This window comes from Pelophylax lessonae (assembly GCF_965119305.1).
Source record: "Pelophylax lessonae genome assembly, chromosome: 12".
NCBI classification, from domain to species: Eukaryota; Metazoa; Chordata; class Amphibia; order Anura; family Ranidae; genus Pelophylax; species Pelophylax lessonae.
In genome coordinates this window covers 93,229,675-93,243,735 of record NC_138779.1, presented here as the reverse complement: position 1 = coordinate 93,243,735, position 14,061 = coordinate 93,229,675, and the positions used below count along the sequence as shown (strand labels likewise).

The 14,061-nt window shown below is 37.5% G+C and overlaps 1 protein-coding gene across 1 annotated transcript in view; it reads right to left on the bottom strand.

Annotated features, from left to right (window-relative positions):
• The window catches only part of LOC309568083 (myosin-binding protein C, fast-type-like), a 184,826-nt gene that overhangs the window by 135,227 nt on the left and 35,538 nt on the right, over positions 1-14,061 (bottom strand). The window contains exons 2-4 of the mRNA XM_082273656.1: positions 10,998-11,075; positions 7,840-7,869; positions 958-1,035 (exon numbers count right to left, since the gene is read on the bottom strand). Of these exons, the coding sequence (XP_082129782.1) occupies positions 958-1,035; positions 7,840-7,869; positions 10,998-11,075 (186 nt within the window). The remainder of the gene's footprint in view (positions 1-957; positions 1,036-7,839; positions 7,870-10,997; positions 11,076-14,061) is intronic.

Sequence of the window (14,061 nt, the reverse complement as noted above, 5' to 3'; positions counted from 1 at the left end):
ATAATTTTAAACCCTAGTTAACTCCCCCAGGGAACCCATTGCACTTAGCACTTGGTTATGTTTAACTCTCAGCTATAGTTCTTGAGCAGCGTGGTCAAACAGTTCACCCCCTCTTCCCACCACTATTTCAGAATGCTGGGTGAAAGAGACAAATACACTATATTGTCAAAAGTATTGGGACATCTGCCTTTACACACACACATGAGCTTTAATGGCATCCCAGTCTTAGTCTGTAGGGTTCAATATTGAGTTGGCCCACCCTTTGCTTCTCTTCTGGGAAGGCTGTCCTCAAGCTTTAGGAGTATGTCTATTGGAATGTTTGACCATTCTTCCAGAAGCGCATTTGTGAGGTCAGGCACTAATGTTGGTCGAGAAGGCCTGGCTCACATTCTCTGCTCTAATTCATCCCAAAGGTTTTCTATCAGGTCGAGGTTAGGACTCCGTGCAGGCCAGTCGAGTTCCTCCACCCCAAACCTGCTCATTTATGCCTTTATGGACCTTGTTGTGTGCACTGGTGTGCAGTCAGGAGTTCCCTTCACTGGAACTAAGGGGTCAAGCCCAAACTTTGAAAAACATCCCCACACAATAATCCCCACTCCACCAAATGATTTGGACCAGTGCACAAAGCAAGGTCCATAAATGTGCTTCTGGAAGATTGGAGAAAGCTTATTCTTTTTCTTAAGTTCCAACCTTTGTCTCTATCAGGAAGCCCATCCAGGGCAATTATATACAGCTGATTCTGGATGCAGGTTAACAGGAAGTGGCTTGAAGAGACAGGATGAGATCAGCACCATTGATATGCAAGAAAGCATGAAGAAATTGGTGAAAACTATATTTTATTTTTACAAAATGGCAGTTGTTTATAAAATACATTGCTTAGCAAACTAAAAATCACCCAGTCAGCGTTTAGATATACTACAACATACAGCTCATTTGAATTCCTTTCTCCATACATACCAGCTTCCACGGATATATTGTCTGGTTTTTGAAGAAACAGGCCAGTTAGTTCAGGAGCACGATCCTCTGGTTTTGTGTCTAGAAATCAAATAGCAAGAATGATGGTTAAATTCAGTGGAATGAACGATAGAAGTATGAAATATGTAATTTCAATAAAAGTCCCAGTCTTGGTTCTCTCATTAAAACAGGGCCACACATGCAAAAGTATCTAGCTTTTGGCAGGTGGCCTCCACAAATCTTTGTCAAATTTTGCAAATAAGATTAAAAATAATATTTTAAAAGCAGGTTTTAAAAGTGGAATTCCAAAAAAACTGTTAATTGCACAGTATATATATATATATATATATATATATATATATATATATATATATATATATATATATATATATAATAATTCTGTTGAGTTAGTAGTGTGATTCACTTAATTTGGTCACACTGTCAGGCAAATGTTTCCCTATATCCTGGCGCATCTTTACAGGTTCTTGCATTAGCTCACTTTCTCATGCTTGTTCAACACGCAAAGGTGTTGATTTAATAAAGCAGCTGAGCATGTTCATTTTCCAAAGTGAATTTTCTCTTTGCAAGGGAATTTTCACTGAACTTAGTGGATGTGATGAAAGTACAATTTTAAAATATTGTTTGCATATATGGCATGACATGCATGTCCCTATACTTATCTTATTCCCACTGGAGTCTGGCCAGTCTTATTTATATCAATAGTTAAAAAAAAAACTTTTACCTGTCAGTACATCCATATTTATACAATTTGCATAAAGTACGGGACATATGTGTTGTGCACTGTAGTGCTGAAGTGCATGTTTCGAGTGGTATCTGACCTTGCTGGGGAAGTGTGACAATGTGATAATTTCCCTAAGATGCATGCATTTAGGTGCATTGACAGCTCTGAATCTGAGGCCCTGAAAATCCATCCTACTGTGTTGCTGAATTGCTGTATTATATTTAATTTTCATGTGCCCCACACTGTTTAGTTGCTAGAGCAGTGACACTGTGCAAGCTGTCTGAATGAAGGTGTGCTGACATAATCACAGAACTGTCAGCACACCTCCATTCACATAATTAGCAGAAACTATCATAGTGACACTGCTCCAAAAACGATACATTTTGTGGCCCTACACAGTAAATACAATCCAGCAATTCATCAGCAGAGTAAAGGGATAGATATTCAGTGCCCTTATCTTGGTGTAGGAGAGGGTAGGCTCTAAGCAGTGATAGATCGGGCGTGAATAGTAACTTCTCCCAGGCTCTCCTTCCACTTCACCAAATGTAGGACCTCAGATGTTTCTTGTGCACTTGATTCTAAAGTGTTGCTGGAGTTCTGAACCCTCTAATAGGTGAAAATTAGGCAGCTTATTGTCGACAAGAATATCCCCAAGGATTTGCAGAGCAGTCAAAACAGTATATATGTAGCACCCTACAAGTAGGTGCTAGGTAAATGTATAGTGAGCCTTGTCTGCCTAACAGCAGGGCTGTGATTTTTTTAGTTAGGGTGTCAGGGCTTCCAGATGTGCCTGCTGAGGGGAGAAGTATCCCCACTGGCTCCTGTGAGAGGCTTCTCATAGGGCAGTGTGGGAAGCCCAATCAGGGGACACATCCAAGCTTGTAACTACCCCAGAAGGCAGATTATGCTGCAAAGGATTCTGGGAGTGGGTATAAGTTTGTGGGAAGTGTGTGACACGGTGTCTTTGGCAGGAGCAGAGTCCCAGGAGGGAGAGTACGGCTGTCTCTCCTCCTGTCTGAGGAAGTGGATGTCTCGGGGGGTCGCCTGAGAATCCAGAGAGTGCTGAGCTGAGGGGATCCAGTGTGCTGAGAGCCTACGGAGCGTGAGAGGGGTTCAGTCCCAGGAAAGCCTACACAGGTCGTGAGTACTGCGGATTGCCCCCGGGGGTCTGCCAGAGTCAGAGGGGACAACTCCGGAAGAGTTTCTGGGATCCAGTGCCAGCTAGCTGAAAGGGGGTTCCTAGGTTGAGGACCCTAAAGTTACAGAGGGGGGTACATAGTCAGTGAACCCCGAAGAGTTCAAGCTTAAAGGGGGCACCTGCATTTGGGCCCTGAATTGTACAGAGTGTGACAGTTGAGAGTTGCAGCTTTACAGAAATCTACAGCGTACTACCTCAAGCCAGTGCAAGGCCAGAGGGGAGTACTTTGCAGTACAGCAGTGTCAGTAGTTCTACAATTCACAGTCCCGGGTCTTCTGAACTTATAGTCCAGCACTTCTATCAAGCTACAGTGTTTGCTAAGCGTCAGTGAGCGCTGGTTAGTGTTGGCTGTCATCAAGGCAGCCTTAACAGACATTTTTCTGGATAAAGTCCCAAGTTGTATCTAGTTAGCCTAACGGAGTATCCCACTCATTCCCTTCTCCCATCCCCCTTTCTTTTCTACAATAAAAACCACAAAACCAAGATGCCGGAGTCGTCCATGTCTCAGTTCTCACACCCAGGGTTGCAGCTCACATGGGCTGGAGAGGTAACCGGTAACAAAGGCAGACCCACATCAGGCCACAGGCCTGGAAAACCTGCTACATATAAAAGGATGTGCATGCCACAGGTTTGTACTACTCTATTTAGTAAAAATCTATTTATTTTGACAAAAGGTCACAAGATGTAGCAATTATGTTTCAGGAAGTCACAGATCCCCTTCATTAGGACGTAAGTACTGATAATTAACCTCCCTGGTGGTATCCCCGAGCGTGACTCGGGGTGGATTTTTTAGGTTAGAATCGGTATCCCCGAGTCACGCTTGGGGTGGATGTGCAGAGCGCGCAGTGCTGTCTCTTACCTTCTCCTGGCGATCCAGCGATGATCTCTCATTGCTGTGACCGCCAGCCGAGATCCCCGCCGCTCGTCCGTGGGTGTGATGACTTCCTAGTTCCGTTCCCTGCAGCAGCAATGCTGCATGGGAGCGGAACTGGGAGGGAAATTCAAACGTTGCACAAAACACAGACACATAACACATTTATATTATATATATATATATATTTATATTAACATATATTATATATTATTTATATTATATTATTTATAATATATATATATATTATATATATATATATATATATATATATATATATATATATATATATATATATATATATATATATCTATACACACACATATATATATATATATATATATATAACACATGAATTATAATCTAATCAATAATATAATTTTATTATATATATTATATAATAAAATTATATTATTGATTAGATTATAATTCATGCGTTTGTGTTTCAAATTTATCACATCTGAGATGTCTACTAGAGTCTTGTTTTGGTCAGGTTTAAGTCAGTAATTACTAATAATTGTAGGCCTATAATACATAACGCCAAATTTCCATGAAAAAATTGTACCGCTTTTGGTATATAATTTCTGACATAATCATACCGCCAGGGAGGTTAATGAGGTACTGTATGCTGGACAGCATATAATATTGTATAAAACATGGATTTAAATAAGACTAAAATGAATCCTCTGTGTATATAATGTTAAGTACTTGTAGTCTCTGTGCTCAGTGCATCTGAATGAGTGACTATAAAGATAGATATTGAGAGAGCAGAAAACATTGGAGACATAGGTATACAGAAAATGAAGGTAGATGTGCATCTCAGGAACTATTTTATGGTATTTATAAGAAGCAATAATTCAAAAGAAACATAAGGAAATAAATTAGAATGGAAAGGCGAAGTATATACAGTATGTGTTTTCTTTTACTTTAAGGGAACTTTAGGTGAGAAATTCCTTGCAAAGTGAATATTCAGTTTGCTAAGTGAACAGCATATGTAGTTGATTTACAAAAACTGGAGAGTGCAAGATCTGGTGCAGAAAGCAATTTCTACACCAAGATCTGGTGTAGAAACCAATTAGCTTCTAGGTTTCAGAGCCGGTTCACACTGAGGCGATCTGACTTCGAGGGGCGACCTGTGAAGTCGTGCACCGCGACTTCGGCGCGACTTGCATGTACTTCACATAATGAATGTCAATGCAAGTCGCTCCCAGGTCGCCCCATAGTAGTACAGGACCCTTTTTCTAAGTCGGAGCGACTTGTGTCGCTCCTATTAGAAAGGGTCCTGTGCTAATCAATGGCGAGCGACCGAGCGCGACTTGTCAGGCTGGCAAGTCGCCTGACAAGTCGCGCTAGTCTGAATGGGGTCTTTTTGTCAAAGTCTAATTGAACAAGCTGAAATTAGAAGCTGATTGGCTACCATGCACAGCAGCAAAATATTTTGCACTCTCCAGTTTTAATAAATCAGCCACATTATGTTTAATTAGCAAAAATCCAATGATTCAAATCATCAGTTATGTCCTCTGAGAAGGGAAGTATGTAAATCACATTGCTGCTTGAACAAAATTACAAATGCTTTAGCAAAAAAAGCAGATTTAGGATGACAACTATTTTTAGTCATCGTTTTTTATATCTGTGTAGTGAGTTCTTATGTACCTTTGTCCAAAGGATATAATAGTGCATATCTCAAGCTCTATCTAACATATGGGGTTTGATTTACTAAAACTTAAGTGTGCAAACCCTTGTGCAGATGTGCATGGTAGCCAATCAGCTTCCAACTTCAGCTTTTTCAATTAAGGTTTGGCAAAAAAGAAAAAAACTGGTTTCTATGTAGAGCTGCACCAGATTTTTCACTCTCCATTTTTAGTAAATCAACCCCACAAGGTGTTATTTGTCTTTTTTGTATAGCATTCGGGATTTATATGGAAGCAGTGTGAAGAATTAACCCTGTATTTAGCTACAAATCAGCAGAGAAAACAAGCTGAGAGAGTTGTAGCTGCCAGACAGCTTGCTATTTTGATATGGCCTGAAGATGAACAGTACATTTTGTCAAATAGCTGCGAGCAGAAGTTGCTGTTTCCTCTCTTACAGAAAAACTTTCATGTTTAGTGGAGCTCCACAAAATTAATTTTTCCTTTTTTTTTTGGGTGGGGGAGGAATAGTGACAGTGGTGGTGGATTAATATTGCTGACAACAGGCTGGAAAAATATGCTGTCACTTTCTAACCTGTTCACTATTGTCACAGAATGTAAAAGAAAATCTAAAACGGTGCAGTGTTTTCAGGCTCCTGGCACCATGATCCACATCTGGGGTACATGCCTGAAAAGTTTCCCATTCTGGGATAAAATTTTACACCTGTTTGACCGACTCGTTGGAGATAAAATTCCCAACAAACCACAGATCACGGTATTATCCATGTTGCCAGGCTCCTGTAAACGAATTAGGAAAAACTTAGTAAGGCATTTCATCACCGCTGCACACTCTGTAATAGCAAGACCCTGGCGAGAAGTCGAAACACCATTGCTAGCCGAATGGGCTTGCGAAATGGATAAAATTGACCATTTGGAACTTATGATTGCATGGGGCAAGGATAAAACCAAATCCTTCAAGCTTATGTGGACAGCGTGGTCCCAATTTAGATACTCTTCAGAGTTTGACCCATTAATCTCTTCAAAAGAGTGAAACCTTATTCGCTCCAGATAAACTCCCACTGGCTCCTCCCCCCTTTTTTTGTCTTCTTCTCCCCCTTCTACTTTTTCACTTTTCTTTCCTATCACCTCCTTCCTTATTTTCTCTTTATATCCCTGCTAAATACTTGACCATGTAATATATTACCTACAAGACCATATTTTACGTTATGTAGGTTGGGCTGATTATTTATTTATTTATTTTTTTCATATACCCTTTCCCAGTTAGTTGACGGGGTATCTGACATTTGTTATAAACCACCTTAAAAGGTTTTGATAATATACCTTCTATACAGGCTTCGCTACTGTTATGTGACAACATCTTTCAGTTTGCCTCACACTTTGCGTTTGATAATTCAAAGATGTCAACTTGTGAGCATACCTGATCTGTCTCTGTTTTTTTAAACATATATTGTACACATCTTGCTAATAAAACTTGGTTAAACATAAAAACTAAATTGGTATAATTATTTCCAGGACAGGAGTATTGGGGAATTTTCCCAATTAGGACACCTGGTCCAGTGAAGGCTGTCAAAGGTGTGACTTCCTCTAACTTTGGGAAGATTTCTTCTCACTTTATGTCATATCTTCAAGACAGGAATTATGACAAAATCTTCCCTATGGAGAGCAATAAACACCAGTATTTGTTCCCTAGTCTTAACCAGTACTACCAACAGCCTCTTGTTTTACTCTGAACTGCAATCAAATATGAATTAATGGACATATTTAATGAGTAAATTTAGTGCTTAAGAAAGCTTTAATGTATGAACTTGCCTGTACTTCATGTTTCAAAATAAATATAGTTCTTTCCATAATTATATCAACAGCATACTGCTTTTTTGTTTAACTAAAATTAAATGTATCGCTGAGATACAATGCTTGATATCCTTCCAATGTATCAATAATCTGTACGCATCCACAGATGAGCCAAATGCATGAGTTGATTTGTCATATCAGTGGGCTTAAAGGCAAAATTCACATTACCTTTCAGATTCATTACAACAGTGAGATGAGCACTGACAGTTTTGTCAATTACCAAATGATAGTTATTCAAGGAATAGACTTATTTGAAATAAAAACATTTGTATGGAAAAAAATGATAGTCGTAATCCATGGCAAACTTCTCTTAACATAACATTATAGCAGGAGGAAGACTTCTCCAGTAGTCACATTCATAAAGATGGGAGTTCTGCAAGGGTGTATGACTTCTTAAGCTGATGTGACAAGCATTTTGCTGACATCTCATATATTTTCTTCTGCAATAGAGTATTCAAGGAAATATTTGATTGTCCTGGACTTCTTCAGTTGTATTGCAGGAATCTGTTATATTTTGGCATTCCTGGATAGTCATCCACTTTTTTAGCTTCCTAATATGATCTGTAAAACTTACCATCAGGTGGCAGTTCTTCATCAACGACTTCTGTAAATTAAAGAATGAAAATTGACATGATGAATTGACAACAAAATCAAGTGGAATGTCCTGTATTTTAAACCCTGTTAGTTCTATAGAAGGTGAAGGGTCAGGTTGTACAACTTGAAATTACTTGACTTCATAAACCGGAACTTCAAGAAACCTCGGCCCTCAGGTGTGATGAACCAGCTTTTCTTTCACTGTCCTCCACGGTGACAACAGATACTACTCAGACCAGATTCCAAAATGGCTCTTCAAACTCACCACCCAAATGGAAAAGCTTTGGGGTCTTCTGGGACTTCACTGATGACATTCAAAACATTACATGCATACGTGCACATATAGCAACATACTACAGGCACATGTAATAAGACATTGACAAACCAACACATGAAATGGAATACAAGTAATATAAAGTTTTACTGTAAATAAAGTTATATTACTATATTGTAGTACAGCCAGCTACACACGCAAACTGTGTGAATGTTGTGGTTATGTATTAGAGGAGCTTATTTAATAAAACAAAGAACAATGTGCAGAGTCAAATAATTCTATTTGTTTCTACTTAAGAATTGAAATCTGATTGGTACGTATCACTTAATTCACACTATTGCTGTTTTTTGCACTGCTTTATTAAAATAAGCCTGTTGATGTCATACTGTAATTAGGAAAATGAAGTATGACTTACAATATGTTGTTATTAATAGTCATTAATCGGTATTAATTAATTGAGAGTTCAAATCTTGCTGTAATGTGAGAAAGAGTAGGATGGAAAAGACGATAGACTAGTTCAACAGTGTTGGGTTCAAGACTAACATTTTAAACGTGTTTAAAAAAACATGCAGGACATACAATGAACAAAGTAACAATGCATGCTTTGCTATGCACTTCCTTGTGTATTATTAATGTGCCAAGGTCAAACTGTTTTAATAGATGACATTTATGAAAAAGGTGCACAGGAGAAGAACTCTACAAAAGTGGACAAAGGCCATTTGAGCCAGATGACCAGTTTCTGTCACCAAATAATTACCAGTTTTTTTTTTTCAAATATGCTTGTCAATATATCTGTAAAATTCAGAATCTCAACTCCAATATGAGTTTCCAGAATAGAAACATAGTTGAAGCAATTTTTTTTAAATAACCGAAGAAGGCATTTGTATTGAACCTGTAAGATGGCTAATCAGTTCAAGCCCAATTTTCTGGTTTTGGCCCAAGTATAATAAGTATAATATCATTCAAATCTCTGTTTCATTTTAGCAACAAAATGGGGACATTGTGAACAAGAATCTGGCTGATACTGAATACAGTTCCCATGCACCAAGTTCCATAAATGTTTTATCATTATGTCATCAGGGAATATAAGTTTTTCTGTAAACCATTTTTTCCAGTTTTTAATTAAAAAATACTTTTTATTCTCATAAGTCTTTATGTTTTTTAGTGAAAGGAATTAATGTACCCACATTATTTTACCTTCAAATCATAAAATAGAGGTGCAGGCCTAAGATGCAGATAAGTCAGAGTCTGCACTGCCTTAGGCTGCTTAGTGTCATATTTAAATCCTTCAAGGCTTTGGAGTTCTCTAAAGCTTCCATGGATGCACTGTTTTCATCCTCAACTCGTGCGTTCAACCCGGCTGGGCAATATACAGCTGAGCTCACCTTATTCATGACACCACAAAGAAGTTTGGAATACTGCAGCATATTAATGATGCCCTGGGTTAGCAGGGTAGGAGAGTAAGAACTTTCATCTATCTGCATCTGATGACTGTACTTTTATAAGGCGAGTGGAGGATCTGGGAGATTTTGGAAGGTACTGTCAATAATAAGTAATGTTGTAGTTTGAATGATCTGTATTTTTTTATCATGGATGCAAAATACAATTTAAAATTCCTTTGATAATATCAAAACCTTTGTACAACTTTCTATAAGTCTCAATAACAGTATGTGTTAACCAAATACCATTTGAGTAACCAGTGGTCTTTGCACCTCAGTTATTTTCTGGAACAGACTACCCCAGCCCATCAAAATGCACAGCTCCTATAAAAGTGTAACTACTCATTTAAAAATATTCCTGGATAAAAAAAATCAGCAGACTTATAAAATATCCTGCCACTATTGTCTAAGTCTAACTGAAACTCATTCTTTGGCATTGGCATTTCATGATTGACAGTCAGCATTTTATTGAAAATAAAAATGTTTCACTTATGCTTAGAAATATTTGTTTTTCATTTGATTAATCAATTAACTTTAATAATTTTAAAGCCTGGAATGTTTCTATTGTAGCATGATCTTACTAGATTGCTACCATACAGTCTTTTTGTATAATTTTACTTTGCTTAGAAGTTCTTGTGAGTAGAGATTGCTTTTTCTATACTCATAGTATGCTCATATTTAATGATACAGTGCATCCAGCCTGAAGGTTGGATTATGGGGTATTGTTCGTAGAATTTTGAGGAAAATAATGAATTTTATCGATTTTGGAATAAGGCTGTGACATACCAAAATGTGGGAAAAAATAGTTTTGTTGCTATTAAACAGAAATCTGTTGTCCACATTTACTACAAGATAAAATACCCTTTTATTATGTTGGCTGTGTCATGGGAATTTAAACCAGATTGCTATGAATAAACTACAGTTCTATGAAACTATGCTAATTTTTATATGTGTATTTTTGCTAAAAGATAGCACAATCTTAGCTAAGCATCAAGTTGATATACCAAAATAGATTGAACACTGAACATTTCACCAACTGCACATATGGTTGACCACATATAAATCTTCAACATACCATATCAACAGAGAAGACTCAGAAGGTACTGTTTTCATTTCCAAAAAAATTGACATTACAATACAAATATAAGCGACAACAAAAAAACAACATAATACATAGTACTACATAGTACTGTGTTTCACAGCTTATCATTAATTACAGATAAATCATCACGACCATATTAACAGTTACATTTCAATACTGGTTTTATTAGACATTTTGTAGGACAGGTAAACATAAAAATCACATCTACATTCAGTTTTATGTTGGTCTCTTTACCACTTTCCAGTCTGTTTCTAATTTGGAAGCTCTAAATTATCACTTACAACTCTACAAATATGCCAAGTAATTGCTCCAAGGATGCTTACCTTTAGGCTCTTCTTTTGGAGCTTCCTTGGCTGCCGGTTTTGCAGCTGGTTTTCCCGGGCCAGGAGCCTTTTTAACAGCTGAAAAAAAATGAACAGTTTGTGAACAAGTAGCAAAGGAAAAGTAGATTTGTTCACAGTAGATTGAAAGTTATGTGGGACTTGAAATTAGTAAAAATCCCTAAAAAAATAACTGCATTTTTGTGGAAAAAAATCTATCACATAAAAAAATATAGTCTATACGATTGCCACAGCAGCCATATTGTAATTAATATATATATATATTTTTTTAATTACATTTCCTTTTAACTTGCATTGCTGTAATTTTCTCTAAAATTCAATGCAATATGGCAACCTGGAGGCATTCTTTACAGAGTTGGTGAACAGAACACTACCAGACTTATCATTTCTTGCTGTATGACTGGTTCAATGATTTTCCCAGAAGTCTGCACTAAGATATAAGTCAAACCTTAAGCATCTCTTGCAATAGGAATTTCAGTTACTTAAGAAATTCAGCCCCTGCATCATTTTTCCTTAAAACACAGAGAGTGCACAAGGTATTATAATGAATCAGACGCTCACATTCAGAATCAGGCTATAAAGGTCAAACAAACAGCTACTTCTTCAGAAATTTTTTTTTTAGAAATCTGCAACAAAATGTGTTTTTTTTTTTTTTTTAGGCAAAAGTGGAATTACACTTTAGAAGAACAACATTAGGCAATATTAAAGGAAACCTGTAATGAGACAGATGCCTAAGGCTGCCCATCGACTTTACAGAACTTGTAAAAATGCAGGTAGGATCTGACCAGCTTTGGAAAGTGATGTTAAAAAAAAAATCTTTTCTTTATGAAAATGCTAGTTGTCTGATTGTCATGTTGACTCTCTGTTTAGTATTTAGTCACTGACATAGAACAAACTTGCAGATAAGAACTTTTGACTTTCTTTAACCTCACTGATCTGTACACTTGTTTTGGAAATGAAACTAGTGGTTCAGCATAACAAATAGGCAACAAGCTTTTTTTTTTTTTTGAAATTTCTCTCATTTTAGTGTTTCATTTTAAATGACAGTTTTTTTTTTTAATCAGACTTGTTTTAATATTGTTCTTCTGGATTACAGTGTCACAAATGAAAGATTGCAAAAGCAGCTTTCACTAATAGAAGAAAATAATGTGTTTCTGCTGTTAGTATCCAGATCATTGTAACAAAGTACTGTACAATAATGTCGCTCTTGATGCGACCTTGTTAAACCAACACCTTTGGGTCTATTTATAAGGCACAAAACATTCCCTGTTAGAGAATAGAATCAATCATTGTTGTTAAAAAATATAGGAACCTGGAAAATTATCTGCCAGAGAATAATTGGTGCAAGCCACATTCAGTGCTTTATAAACAGATCTGGGCAAATATGGTTTCAGTCTAATGAACTTGTTTTAGAGGTGGCAGTTTTGCTTATATGTTTTTGCTTTTTAAGCAGAGATACTTATGGTAAGCATTTAGCACCATCATAGTAAAGTATCCCTGAAATTTACCAGCAAGCTATTGTTACATCACTAGCATTTAGCAATGTCCTTGTTGTGTCACCACTGATATTAAGCTGTATCCTCTAATGGTAGACCACTGAGTCAAAGTCTATATAAAGATACAAACTGTATTACACTCTTTAAATCTGTGAGTCCGTTTTTAATATGTGGGAGACAGGTGACTGAGTCTTTAGACTTCCCAGAAATTCTTCTGATGACTGGCAGAGAAGGAGAGAAAATTCTAAACAAAGCTGTCAAATAAGCAGGCTCAGCACCAACTGGCTGAAAGCAAACTGAAGCATATCAGACCTCTATGGCAGCCAGGAGGTCAAATTAGATAATTGGGCAGGGAAAAGTTTAAGACATTTTCTGTTCTTCTCCTACTTTTTTTAATTCTAACATTATTTTTTTTGTTGTGCTGACCAAAGAAGGTCACGTCATTACTCATGGTGGTTATTTGCTTTTGCTGATGAGTCAAAAGTAAGTGAAATATTGTAATTAGCCAAGTTGTCTACTGGACTATTAGATAACAATTTCCTTCTGATGCAGCTAAATATCACAGTCTTCCCATTATCATGCAAAGTTTGTACCTTTAGGTTTGGTATCGTTGCCGTCTAAGTTGGCTATATCTATTGTGTATAAAGGATAGTGCATAGAAGCCTTGGTACGCCATGCTACTAAACCTATGTTTTTGATATTAACAGATAACCTTTTCCTTCCATATAGTTATGACTTATAATAAGTAATTAATACCAATGCCATTTTCTAATTTCATGTTATTACAAATGGCCGAGCAAAAATCTAGACAGTAATTGGGGTTTTAAATTGGCCACAATCAGCTTTATTACATTAATAGCATCAAACAAAAATAGGCAGTTTCACAAACAAAAAAAAAAAACAGCAATTGCAAGCAAAAATTGGCAGAGTATTCCCGAGTGTGGTTCAGGGTTAACTTTCAGTAAAGAAAGCGGTAACCCCGAGCCACACTCGGGATAACCCCAGAACTTTACTCACCTTCCCTGCGATCCCCGCTGTCCTCCCCGACGTCCTCCCCACAGTCTCTCCCCACTATGTGCACGGCTGATTGCCGCAACTTGCCTTCCGGTTCCCTTCCCTGTGAGTGTTGGGATGCAGGGGGGTGGAACCGGCAGCAAATTCAAAAGTGTAAATACACAAATGACATGATACAAAGCTGTGATCCTCACGGATTACACTGTATCATGCCATTTCACCACAGGATTGCACCTGGTGACTTTTCCAGTGCCCTGCCTGTGCTTTTCCACTGCTTTGTGCCTGGAAAATTTTGAATGACCATGGCATCCAAAAAGCATTTTTTTTAGTGCAAAAGCGCTTTTAGACGAACTGGAAAGCGGTGACAGCGAAACGGAGTTACTGGAAGAACTGAGCGATAGCCATTCATGGGAAAATTCGTCATCAGGTATACAAAGTGACGACAGTGACGAATCTGCTGTCTCTTTCTGGCACATAGCTTGTGGAATTTGGGAAGTATATCAAATGATTCTTCAGAATTTCCAACAGAGCTATGT